The following is a 13,995-nucleotide window of genomic DNA, read 5'->3' on the forward strand; positions in this document are numbered from 1 at the left end:
CATACTGCACACATAAGGGAGATACAAAACATGAATTAGTGACCCACTTTTGAGGATTCCTCGGTGGTATTTCTTCTCATAAATGTTCCTGTGGGAATTCAGCGACTGTCTGGTTGACTCAGGATCAAACCTGTTTGGTTTCGATCTGGATCGCTGTGCATTGTGTATGTGGGGCAGTCTGTCGTGTGTTTTGGCGCCACTTCTGTAATGAGTTTGCTGAAAGATTGGATAACCCTGTCACCCCCCCCTATGTGCCTTGGAGGCTGGTTTAAGCTCCTGTGGAAGCCGAGGCTGGGACAGCAGAAGGAGGGGCTCCTTGTGTGTGGGTCGTGACCTTTCACCTGCTACTGGTGACCCTGCCTGCTGTGAGGTTGCGTTTGGTAGCTGGGGCATGAAGGAGAGAGGGGAGGACAGAGGACAAGACAGTTAGGCAGTAGAGGAGAGGATGTGGAGGGCTGAGGAGAGGGATAGATGAGGGGTGAGGAGAAGATGTGGAGGGGTGAGGAGAGGGATAGATCAGGGGTGAGGAGAGAGATGGATTAGGGTTGAGGAGAGAGATAGATGAAGGGTGAGGTGAGTGGCATTAAAGGGGAAGGAGAGGAAGAACAGGGAGGATGCAGCAGTTGTCACTTTGAGGCGATGTGAACATTTGCTGATATGCTGGGTTTTGGGAATGGTGTGTGTCTGTGTGGAAGCGGATGTGTGTGTTCTTAGTGAGAGGATGGATGGCTGTCATATCATTTTGTCCTTGCAGCTCAGAAACGCCTCTGACACCTTCCTTCTGGAGCCCTGTCCGACAGATCGGGGGGTTTTCCGGTCCAGCTGCTTGACCTCTCTTGCTTACCGAAGAGGAAGTGATCTGGGTCAACAGCAAGACGCTGCCTGTGTCCGAAACCCAGACTTTTCCTTTCTACTTTGAGTCGATACTGCAGCTGCCCTTACATGGTACACACTGTTGCATTCAGTATGCATACAACAAACATAACACTATTTTATCGTCTCAGCAGTTGATGCCTCTTCCACTGCACAAAGTTGTGGGTTGGATAAGCCTGAAAAGCATCCTGCTTGCATACTGCCAAATGTTACTTTATGCAAGAGGACATCCTGGTATTTTCTAAATACTGTATTAAACATGCTATGTATTGGGACATACTAAATCGTTTCTTCTTTCTAAATAAAAGTAAGAGAAATAGTATTGTAGCGTATTGAGACTCTGCAGCGAAACTGTCCTGCCTGCATCACAATCAGACAGTCTCGCCCACACTGTCTCATAGAGAACCTCCCCCTCTCTGTCTGGCCTTCCTACGACATGCAAACCAGTGCCTGGGACTGGAGAACCACATTCAAAACCTGGCCTTTCCCATTATGCAAAGCAAAGTTCCAGTCACGCTGGGCTTGGCCCGGCCTGGTGCTTTGGTCTCACCAGGTAGAAAGCAAGGATCATTTTGGAAAGATGCAGTGCCCGTTGGGTCCATCCAGTTGGGACATGATGGTAGATTTCTATGTGTATGTCAGACTGAGCCCTTGATTAGAGGACATCTGCTCATGCTTCCTGTTGTAGTTCACAAAACAGACACGTTGTCATCTGTCCCACACGTGTGAAGATATTTTGGTTGAAGGACAGTGAACTGAAAAGCATCCCCATATGTTTCCTAAAGTGTGGATGTGTATGAACGAGTGAGTGTGGATGTCCAGCCCTCATGTTCATGTCCCAGACTCTGGAACTGGAGGGGGGCAGGCATGGACCTGCTCCAAACCACACGTTGATATTTTGGGATTGTTGTGTACGAGTGAAGCAGCGCCTCAGGCAGATCCCCCCTCCTCCCCCTCCTCCTCCTCCTCCTCATCCAGGACAAAAATCTCACAGCATTTCCTTTAGGAGCCTAAATGATTTTTGGTTGCTGTGGTGAGGAATGTGCCCGGGAGACATGACTTTTGTGTAAATAGCTGAAGTGTTTATGTTGTCCCAACTAGTCAGGGCAAATCATTGTTCATCGGAGAACACAAAGCTTAAGAACAGATTGTATTCCGGTAATGGTTCAGACGTGTGTTTGTCCTTGCAGCATTTGTTAGGAGGTGCTCTGTTCCCTGTCGTGGTTGCAGAATCTCAGATACACAGTGTATGCTTAATGTTCTTTAATTCACTTCAACATAAAGTAAACATATTGGTGATTCAGATATCAGTTCTCTTCCAGTGGGCTGACCAGAGCTGTATCTACACCCTGGATGAAAACACCCTGGATCAGAAGCACTCTGGATGTGAAACACTCTGTTTTGGCAATATGGGAGACACACCCTGATGGATAGCAATATCCTGAATATATGCAACATCCTGACCAATGTTTTGCAATTTGAAGAGGACTGGATTATAACTGGAGGGGTGGCTAGAAAGGCGTCCGATTTTAAAGTGGGACATGACTGAAAAAGGTTTGAAAACCACGACCAGCCTTGTTATGAAGCCACAGTTCCCACAGACAGCTGGAGCTGACCACAGCTTTAAAAAGAATGTTCACTTGCACCACAGTAACTGAAATCCAGGGGCGGATTGATGGCTTTCAGAGTGGGGTATAGTTCACAGTGATGATGATGTTTTAGCTCCAACAATTTGATCCAGATTGATGATGAATTGACCTTGTCACCTCAAGGCCTATATTCAGATAGTCCACATAAAATTCCTTGACCTAAACTCTATATACATACACTCGCACCCACACACACACACACACTCTTGAGAGACGGCCTATTGTCAGTGTACATGCTTGAGTGTGTATGTGTTAAATGATGCTATATGTGTTCAATAGGTGTGTGTATGCCTGTTTGTATGTGTATTTGTTTTTTGTGAGTGTACATTCACACACATGATGTTTGTGTGTGTGTGTTTATGGCTCCAGGCAAAGGCTGAGAGCTGGACCTCTAAGGTCATAGGAGTGGTGAAAGGACTCTCCTGACTTGGTGAAGCATAGTTTGGGCTTTTGTAGTGACATTTAGCTCTGTGTGTGTGTGTGTGCTTTTTTGTGTAAAATGCGTGTGTTGATGTACTCTGGAAAGTGTGTTTTCTGCTCTGTACCAACTACCACTTATGACACTTAAGAAGGATCTACAGTACAAACATGTTTGGCTAAATGACACGGTTGGCGAGGGAGAGGGAAAGTTGGCCCCCCGATTTCATGCCTCAGATGGTTACCTTGAGAATGCTTTAATACATACCTTCACTATTACATAAACGCTTATCCTGTAGAGCAAGTGGAGGGTTGGAAAGGGAGGTGTGCTTCCACCTGTGAAGTGTACACTCTTTAATGTAGAAACTATTGTGTGTCTGTCAATGTGTGTCAGTTCAGGCATGCTGGGTAAAACGGGGGGGTGCCTTTGCCTCATCTCCCATTACAGCGTTGGCTCCTAGTTTGTCATGGCCGTGTAAACTCAACACTGACAGATCAGAGGTCATCACAGGGTGAGATATCTTTGATATTATATCTTAATACCTGGGAGATGCGTCTATGCTAGGATGGGGTAGTACCTGGGACAGTAGGCTGTCTCGTCTACATTAAGGAGAGAGTTTGTTGACAGTTGTTGTCACTAACTATACGGTCAGTCATGGACCCACAGTATCTTAAACATAGTCTATTTTATTTCAACATGTAATGTTACCAACAGGCTACAGTATATATAGACAATACCAGAATGGTATTGTCTATATATTTTGGGATTTTTTGTCTGTGAATGTTTGTGCAACTGGATACATAACTGTTTGTGTAACTTGCTAGCTAACACGGTTTGAGCTTAGAACTGTGTGTACTGTAGCTAACAGGGTTGGGACTCTCTCTCTCTCACACAAAGATTAGGTTGTCTGCAGGCCTATCGTGTTTTGTGCTTGGAGTGGCCAGGGGAAGTGTCTAGGTAAATCACTGAGATTCAATGTGGCCAGTGACAAGCATGGCCAGTGTTCTACAGAGGGGCCCCATGCATACAGGCCATGGGCTGAGGGCACCTGGGGGCTGGGAGGAGTGAGGCCCAGGGCCTCTCCAGGGGCTCCAGTGAGGCTAATAAAGAAGTCACAAAACACTGTCCTATGTGGACCTCACACACACACACACACACACACACACACACACACACACACACACACACATCAGACATGGCCATGTGTGATCCAGTTCCCCCTCGAAGACCGACACTGCTCACTAGAAAGATGTGTCTGTTTGTGTGTGTGTGTGTGTGTTGCTGAAGTTCAAAGCCTCACATTCACCCATCTCTGTTCATCCTTTCTCTCTCAGCCTCCAGCAGATGGTCAGGGTGGCAGGTTGCGTTCAGGACTGACATTACAGGCTTACACGTCAAACTGTTAGCACCTGGCACAGAGGACAGGGGTTTAATCCCCCCTGTGAGTGTGTGTGTGTTTCTGGCATTTTGGCACAGACAACCAGGGTTTAACTTATCTCTGTGTGTGTGTTTACTGTGATTGTAAAGCAATAGGATTTGACACAGCAGCTTAAACCAATTAAAGGTCTCATTGAGGTCTGTGCTGTTCAGATGTATGGCCCTCAATAGAACCTGTGCCTATTGTGTTTCTCTGTGTGTGTGTGTGTGTGTGTGTATTCAACCGTCAATCCATCCAGTAATCCATGCCAGAAGGAATTTGTCAAAAACTCTTTGTTTCTCCCAAGATAAATGATCTAATATTTGGTAACTCTCTGCAGGGTTTAGGGTCCCTCACTGGCCCAACATGTTTATCCAGATCAGTTTTATAGCTCTTTAATGACGCTGGTATGACCCTGAGAGAACTCGAAATGGGGGTTAACATCCCACCACACAGACCTGGCAGTGCCAGTATTTTCCAATGATGACCAGTGGTTCCCACATTTCAGATTTCTAACCTGACCAGTTGGAGCTTATCACAGACTGGGATGTGCGCTGTTCTTATCTTGTGCAGGGAAACTTTTCTGGATAGAACTGTTGGAGAGACAGGGGAAATGTGTGGGCGGGGCTAGTAAGGGGATCTTGACCCTCTGATTGGTGTAGGCATACAATGTCAATCATCAGTTGTTTCAATCCAAAGTCCTTATCATTTGAATTATATGAATGTATAGCCACACACACACACACCTCTGTACACAGCGATGTTGTCTTGGTCTTGAGGTGGCTGGCGTCTCTTACTCTGGGGTTTATTTTGTCTACAAGCTCCAAATTATCTCGCCTATTTATGGTAACCTGTCATTTTAATGCACATGTGGAAAGGCTTGCCAAGAGAAAGGGGAAAGAAAGGCAGGAAAGACGAAAGGCTTAAAAACGGGAACAAAAATAAACACTGGGGGTTTGAGTTTTCTAACTGACACATTCATTTTGGAGAGTCTGTAAGAAGCCTGTTTCTCCTCCTGTTCTCAGTCCTTTTGCTGAGTGTTGTTCAGCTGGAGGTTAACTACTTAACTAGAGACAGGCTACTGGAGGGTAGCAGCTGAACCTATGCAGAACTAAGGACTGTACCAAACAGAACCACCCCCTGGGTCCCTTCCCCCTGGGGGAAGGGTCGACGCCCACTACACATCCGCCCATCTCGCATAGTTCAAGCTCTACCCATGGTTCTCTCCTAGTTTAGTCTGAAGTTATACAAATCCTCTCGATGCAGTGTAATGATAGAAACAAATGGGAGGACATACGATGTGTGGTGTGTCAGGTGGCTGAGCGGTTAGGGAATCGGGCCAGTAATCTGAAGGTTGCCAGTTAGATTCCCGGCCATGCAAAATGACGTTGTGTGTGGGCAAGGCACTTCACCCTGCTTGCCTCGGGGAATGTCCCTGTTCTTACTTTAAGTCGCTCTCGATAAGAGCGTCTGTTAAATGACTAAATGTAAATATAAATGTGTCATATTTACTAGTCCTGCTGAACAAAGTGTGAGACACTTCGAAATATGTCTTGCTGGGCTTCAAGTTGCTATAGGCATGTCTGCAGTGGGTTTGTGGTTTGTGTGTGCTTGGATTTGCTCTGGACGGGAGCGAGAAGTGGTGCTGTCCATGCTGTCCACTCCAACAAAAGTATTGCCTATAGACAAGGCACTAACATAAAAGTAATTTATTTCACTGACAGAAAAGAAAGGAAGGATCCCCTCCCCCCTTCCCTCCCCCCCCCCCTTCCCCCCCCTCTCCTACTCAGCAGCTGTTCCTCTCACTTTCCGTCCTCAATGGCTTTGTTTTATTGTGTTTGGCTGGTTGGGGAACCCCCCGCCCCCCAACCAGAGAGGGAGGGGGATCGGGCCTCCTGTAAGGTGGAGGGGTGCTGGGGGTTTTTACACCCCCAGACAAGGCGAGAAGAGGGTGGGAGAGAGGGGTAATGTGGACACGCAGCAAAAAGTGGCAGGGTGTCTCTTCACCTGTAACACCTGTCCATGTGTCACTGCTCAACTGAAAACACATTCCACCTCATGATTAGAACCTTGTTTGTGAACAGACTGGGTTGTGATATGATCTGACACATACAGTATTTCACGTTGGATTTTGTGCATCAGAGTTGTATTGTATCGTAAAAAAGACAGTTTTCCAGTGTGTGTCATGTAAACCAGGAAAGGTCACCTCCCACGTGTGTGTGTGTCGGGGGTGATTGTGAGACTTGGTCCCTGGCGTTTGCTGGGTGTCCCAATGTTTTTCTTACTGCTTTGCTCTCCAGGTTGTTCCGGTGTTTACGGAAACAGGAACTCATGAAGTGAGTTAGTGCTTAAACTGGAACTGTTACCCCCCTATTACCTCAGCTGATAACCAATGTTTGACTTTATCCGAAAATATAAACTCCATCCTGGTCTTTAAAGAAGATAAATGTAGCCCATAGTTATCCAGTTATTTTTCCCCTTTAAAACTAAAACACACACAAACAACTGTAATTTTGGTACATGTTTTCCAGACAAAGAAAGACAGGATAATTTTTGGGGGGAATCAAGGACAGGAAATAAACAGGGTTTATTTGTGGCGTTGACAAATGGCCATTTCCTGTCTGGGGGAAACAGAAGCATGTAGGGAGGTAGAGCTGCAGTGGGCTGTGGTGTGGCTGTGCCAGCTGACTGCTGGAAGATGGAATAAAGAGTCTACCCTCCAATCACTGTTGTCTGGGGCGCTGAAGGTAGGAGGTAGGAAAGGGCCCAGGGGAAGGGGGGTGTGTGTGTGTGTATCTGTGTGTATGTCTGTGCACAGGCATATGTACGTATAGTACTGTATGTTGTTTTGTTTTTCTTGTGCCTTTAACAACAGCTGCTCCAGAGTCTAACCACTGGTCCCAGACCTGTGGGTCTGGTCCACTGTTGGTCTACAAGTTACAGTAGGTAGGCCGTCTAAACCTAACCCTAGTCCTGTTATAACTGATTCAGACTTCCAGTTATTTACCAGTTAGCGGGGTGTGGTGACGAGAGAGGAGGCCAGCTGCATGTCCCACAGATTCACCCCCTATGGAAGGGGTGGTGGGGAGTGTGCAATGGGTGATAACTGTGTTGTTTACCCCTGGGGGGCAATTTTGGGCAGCTCCCCTCTCACAGGAAATGACACAGAGGTTAGAGTGGGAGGGGGGGGGGATTTTGAGTTGACTGGAATGGAGTGTTTTGAATGTGTGTGTCAGCTTGAACAAGATGGACTTGATAGTTTTAGAGAGAGAAAGGCATCTAAGAGATGGGGAAAGAGCGAGAGAGGAAGAGGGAGCTAGAAGCAAAGGGAGGTAAGGAAAGGAGAGAGAGAGAGGAGTGTTGGTATGTCGGTGTAACAGGTGCCACAGTCAGATTTGGGCTATGTGACTGTGAACAATAGCTGGAGATGTGTCTGAATGCTGGCTTGTGTCTGGCTGCTGCCCTGCTCTTTGTACTGCAAGGCCCCAACAGATGTGCTCAGCAAGAGCCAGAAAGACAGAGGAGAGAGCTGGTGAGGGAGATGGTCACTGTGTGTGTCTGTGTGTGTGGTCTCTCAGTGATGTGGCCATTGTGCCCTTGGTCCTCAGCAGATGTTGCCTGAACAATGAACTGGGTAAATGAAAGGAAGTGGCATATTAATAGCCTCTTACGTGTGTGTGTGTGTGTGTGTGTGTGTTCGTGCACGCAGTTCCTTTGCTACAGTAATGAATGTTATCAGGAAGTTCCATGCCGTAAGTGTCTTGCAGTTACAGCATTCTAAAACAGAGCTTAAATTCCTTAAAGATGACATGTCCATGCACAGTTATCAGTATTCAGAAGCTTATACCACACCTTCAGTGTTCTAGCGGGGCAGTTAGGAGCAGTTCTAGTGGGGCAGTTCAGAAATGTTTGTTCTAGTAGGGCAAGAGGGCAGTTCAGAGTAGGAGGAGGTCAATGTTTGAGTCCTCTCTAAGCACTGTGCATGTCTGGTCTTCATGAGCAGTAAAGACTGGTCAGGATCTAGCATCTAAATCACACGCTGGTGAGCTTGCAAGGAACAAAGCTAAATATAAAGCATACCCTCTTCCTCTCTCCCTCCCTCTCCCTCTCCTATTTGCCAATCTCCACCCTGCACTATCCCTGTCCACTGGTATCCAGGCCACATATAGTGCTACACACACTCACCCACATACCAACGCAAGAGCACACGCATGCCAGTTTCATAGCACACGTGCACATGACCGAAATGTGCAGAATGCCAACCATGCATCCCATTACTCCCTCCCTCCCTCCCTCAAACACACATGCATACGTGCACACACTTTCTCACTCCATCTCTGTCTCTCTGTGGTTATCAGCTTATTGCACTGTCAGGAGAGGCTGCTTCAAGTGAAAGCTTCTCTTTGTTGCGATGCCAAAGTATCTGCAGGGTTCGAAACTTTTTCAGACGATTATCTCGACACGCTGCCAAGTTCAGACACCAGTGGAAGAGTAAACAAAAACACACATTTGGAAGAGGTCACATGGTTGGATCTGTTTGGGGGAACCCATTTATAGTGTTGCATTGTGCAGTGGGATCTGTCTGATTCTGATCAATAACGGAGGCCAATGTCTGTCAGAAAGGCTTGTATCAGTCAAATAGACTTCTCCATTTGCATCTTAGTAAGGGAACTGAAGAGGCCTATGCCAGTCAGAGCCCAGCTGGGCCTGCCTCTATGTTATTGATCCCTGAGAGATGATAGCTCTCTACACATCTGCTGAGCTGGTAGAAACAATTGAGTAGTGTCATTGACTTAATACAAATCACATGGTTGACTGAAGCATGGTTGATCCTGCATGTTTGGGAGCATGACACTAAAGCTTTAGATCACAGTTTCTGTGACCCAGAATGGCGTTCCCAATAGTAGTCCAAGGTGCGTTCCTCCGTTGGTTAAATCTCTCTCTCTTTCTCTCTCTTTCTCTCTTTCTCTCTCTTTCTCTCCCTCGCTCTCTCTCTTACAGCGCTACTTGTCCTAGATCCTGAATTCTGTTACAGGACCTTAGAGACGGGCAGGGGGGTGGCGGTGGGGCTGGGTGTTGTCATTGAAGTCACAGATGCCCTATATTATCAGCACACTTCAGCTGAAACTTAATACATATACTCAACACTACAGCAATCCTATAGATACCAGGGGGGGAGTGAGAGGGAATGAGGCGGAGAGAAAGAGGGAGAGACAATGATACAGGCTGTGTGTGTGTGAGAGAGAGAGAGAGAGCGAGAGAGAGACGGAGACAATGAGATAGCGAGAAAGACTTGATGCTTGATTTGAGAGCTCATGTCGCTAATTATTACAGAAAGAAGACAGACCTGATCCAGGTGGAAACTACAGTATCATTTCAACCAGGCCAGACCTAGACCAAGGTCTAGAAACCCATCTAGAACTACAATTGGGCAAGATCTAGACCCAGACCTCCATTACCCACAGATAAACAGGATAGAGAAGACTTACAACTTTCACAAGGTCTTGAAGTAACATAGTTAAGCCCCCTTCAACGTCAGTGAGAAGGGAACCTGAAGAGCTGGGTTGATAAATGGGTGTATCCCACCAGTACTGTGGCCCACTGGGACTAGAGGTGCTGTGTTAGGGTCTTCCCCCATACTGAATTGATTTGGGGGTCCTACCCCCCTCACACACCCATCTGGGCCTGGTTAGGACTGGGCTGCTGTAGAAGGATGGAGGAATGTGTGCGTGATCATTTATATGCTTGTGCCTATGTTTGAGTGTCATACTGCACATACTGTACTCTATACTGTAACTACATGACAATTTGTTTATAGAGATATATTTACAGACTGCTTGTTTTTTTTAACTTGTTTTTAGTCAGGGTCTTACAGTACATGTCTTTGTGTTGGACGTTTATATTCCTGAGAGTATTTTCTGCCATTGAGTGTATCATGGATCTGCAGTAGTGTGTGCTGGCTTGGGTGCCCTGGCTGTGTGTCTAAAGGTCTAAAAGTGTCGTTTTAAGAGCAGGCGAGGCATGTGTGTGGAGATAACCCCTTATTAAACACATGACCTCACACACAGCAGGCTAGTCACCCAGACAACACAATGTAGTAACAGTAGCCGAGCTGCTGGTGTTAAAATGACTGGTCCTGATTCGGGAACTAGAATGATGAGAGTTGGACCCGACTACTGGTACTACTAGTAAGTCAGATAGCTTCTAGTTGTAGACCAGGTAGTGCCAATTACAGACCAGTAAGCTTCTCTTCTCTGGTGCCAGACAGTCTTGGTCTATGTAGAGAGGATGAGGCAACATGCTGTGGGTAGAGGCTACCTGAGAGCAGTTAATCCATCTTGGGTGGAGACCTGAACAGAGTCCACAGAACAGAGGGCTGGCCTTAGCACCCTAATAGCACTGTGCCTGTCCCTTATCATCTGGCTGCCTGCTTCAAGGTATAGTGATAGGTGTTATACAGGTTTAGTTTACTTGGTAGCTGAAGTCAAAGGTGGCTGCTCACAAGGATGTGGATAATAAAGTTTTATTTTCCAGGCGTTGGTTGTAACTGAAGCTCTGCCATGCACTCTGCTTCCCAACATATTATTGTGTCTACATGTAAAGTGATTGACATTTTTGCTTTGTGCAGTCGAAGAGACAAGCTTTCTGCTCATTCTGGAATCCAGTTAGCTTTTTTTTGTTTTGGAGGGTAAATGAGAGCAGGGGATGAAGAATTGGAAGAGGGGAGAATGGCGATTGAGATGGGACATGGAGAGAATGAGAAATGTAAGTGAGTGAAGGAAAGGAAAGTGAAGGAGAAATAAAGAACTTGAATGAGAGAATAGGGGGAAGAGGCAAATGAGAGAGAGTGGAGGAGTGGGGGCGAGAGAGGTTCTTTGGTACTATAAATAATGGTCCCTGTTTGAGTTGGATGGCTTTCAGAGCTGCTTTTGTCTACTGTGACATCTTAGGTTCCCTGAAGCCTGGGGCTGCAGGAGAGGGGTGGGAGGAGGGAAGGAGCTGGAAGAGGGAGCTCGGAAAGACTACTGAGGGCTGGGGAGGGGCTGGAGGAGGGCGCTTGGAAAGTTGGGATGGAGAGGTAGGGAAGAACATAAGCTTCCAGGGGACTGACTGGCATGGGGAACCTAGGGTATTAACCTCATATGAATATGAGAGAGAAGAAACCCTCCGTGGGTCAATGGGAACCTGCCAACATGCCCTTCCCGCCGACTTAAGCCTACTTTTACAAGCACACACCCTTTTTCACACAGTCTCACACACTCACACACTCACACACTCACACACACCACAGACCTCTGTTGAGCGTCTGCCGGAGTGTTTTGGCTCCTTGTTCTGAGAAGGTCTGTCTCAGTGAGAGCTGCTCTGTGGTGAAGCTGATGCCTTTTTACCTTTTGATAAAGTAGAGCAGGACAGACTGAAGGATGGATGAAAACACCAAACCCATGCCCTGCCACTCTTAACCCAGATGGAGATGTACTATACAGTATAGAGCAAGGCCTTAGTAGTGGGAGTGTGTTGTTCTAACTGACATGTGTCCCTTAAGTGTGTGAGTGCCTCATGGTGTATGACACACTGTAGTGTCACTCCAGGAGTGTCGACTCATTGTGCTTGATATGCTACAATGACTATGTTACAAAGTTCACCCACTTGAATGATTAATTGGGAAAGAGGAAGCAGACACTGTGAGATATTGAATGACGTAAGTACTTGATATGATTTGAAGGAAAATCCCTTCAAGAGAAAGATAAGAGATAGGGGTGGAGTAGGAGTTGACTTAATGAGTCTTTGGAAAATGCAGATATGTGATGTCACTTCCTTTTTGAGTCCTTCATCTCCAAACATCCGGAGCATTGGCAGGAAGAGGCGATGAGGCATTTCCTGTGAAGCTTTGGCAAGAAAGTACATGGCTAAATCACTGTGCAACATTCAGACAGGTTGGGTTGGGTTGCTGTGTTCCTGTTGGTTAAACCACATGTCAATCAACATCCATATTTCAAGGGGAAAGTTTTAATTCAGCCTGTTTGTTACACACGTTTTACATGGTCAACAACGTTGGGGCACAGGTCCTGGTGTTACAACTCCCATTGAGTGCATCAAAGTCACTAATTGCAGACTGTAGGCCACGTATTGCCTTGGTGTAAACGTACAAATCACACCCAGCTTTACAGTAGAATCTTATCTGCTATCTGTACTTCTAGTATTACCTGGGGGGCTCGGGAGGGGCACGGCTGGAGCCCCGGTAACCCTGCCCTGGGGTAGCGAGGAGGACTGGGAGGAGATACATTTTCACATCTGTGTCTCATGTGGCTCCATTGTTGACATAGTGGCTCCAAACAGTGATTCCCATCTCTGTCATTGTATTGAAATGCCAGTTTGAAAGTCTACCAAGCTGTGGCCATTGTCCCAGCAGGTCATCATGCTATAGAAGATCATGTGTGTTGTCCTCCTTATCCTCTGTTGTGGGGTGGGGTGTCACAGACAACGCTGTGGAAGAGCTCTGGGTGAAAATCCAGGAAGACCGACTTGAGTGGAGTGGGGTGTGGTGTGGGTGTTTCTGAGTGGGTGTTTCTGAGTGGGTTGTGGGTGTTTCTGAGTGGGTTGTGTGTGAGTGTAGAGTATGATGGTGTGTCCGTGCAAGTTTTTTTGAGTGTGTGAGTGTAATGTGCAAGTGTTTCTGTGTGTTGAATGTGTGGCGGGGGTCTATAGGTTAAGATAACAGCAGCGTCCTCACAGAGGAAGCCTGGTCGCATAGACGACGGATGTGAATACAGACGGGTGCTAAGAACTCTGTGTGTGCAGGCACAAGAGAGAGGAAGCTAGAGAAAGGGAGAGAGTTGGTGTGTTGACTATACACTACACACACGTTATACACACGACACGCACTCACAAATCGTTGTGTGGTTACAGTGGCATTGCCACATGACGACTGCATGCAAACCATTGTATTATCAGAACGATTCTTCACAGTGAAAACGAGGGATGGGAACATGTGTTCTGACAGGACTACAATCTTGGGTGGAAAGGAACTACAGGTCCCAGGATGCTTTAGGAATCTGGAAGAGCCATTGGCTATGGCTGAGGGGACTTTTCCCATGCTTGATAGTGCTAGGATACAGAACAATGCGTACAATGAGTCACATTACCACATGACACAATGACCACTCGGTCAGATATGTACACACACATCTGACCCACGTACACACATCTACCTAGCACTCTCAGATGTGCACACACAGACGTGTTACATACAGACACAGATACAGACTCGTGTTTGTCATAAGCACATGTAACATGTAGCACATTTACCATGCTGGCCTTTATCCCTAACACTTGCAGTGAATCCAAAAGAGAATGTGTGCGTGATGAAGCGAGTGGTAAAAAGATGGAGAGAGAAAGGGATGAGACTGTGATCTGGGGCTGTGTCTTGGGGCGTTTGGTAATGTGACCCAGTTGTGTGTTTTTAGGGGAAGACGAGACGGCCTGTCCTTGTGTTGTCCTCTTTCTGTCTGTCTCAGTCCATCCCTCCCCCCACTATTATTCCTCCTCTCTCCTCTCCTCTCTTCTCTCTCTCTCTCTGGTATGTGTGTTTGATTTGTAGTGGTGGTGTAGGGTGGTGGTGGGGGGGGCATGAGCGTGAT

The 13,995-nt window shown here is 46.8% G+C and overlaps 1 protein-coding gene across 1 annotated transcript in view; it reads left to right on the forward strand.

Annotated features, from left to right (window-relative positions):
• Positions 1–7,628: 7,628 nt before the first annotated feature.
• Positions 7,629–13,995, forward strand: part of LOC124468465 (pleckstrin homology domain-containing family G member 1) — a 38,372-nt gene continuing 32,005 nt past the window's right edge. Inside the window, exon 1 of the mRNA XM_047021209.1 lies at positions 7,629–7,689. Coding sequence (XP_046877165.1) covers positions 7,644–7,689 — 46 coding nt within the window. The 5' untranslated portion in view covers positions 7,629–7,643. The remainder of the gene's footprint in view (positions 7,690–13,995) is intronic.

Source organism: Hypomesus transpacificus, chromosome 6, assembly GCF_021917145.1.
Source record: "Hypomesus transpacificus isolate Combined female chromosome 6, fHypTra1, whole genome shotgun sequence".
Lineage (NCBI taxonomy): Eukaryota > Metazoa > Chordata > Actinopteri > Osmeriformes > Osmeridae > Hypomesus > Hypomesus transpacificus.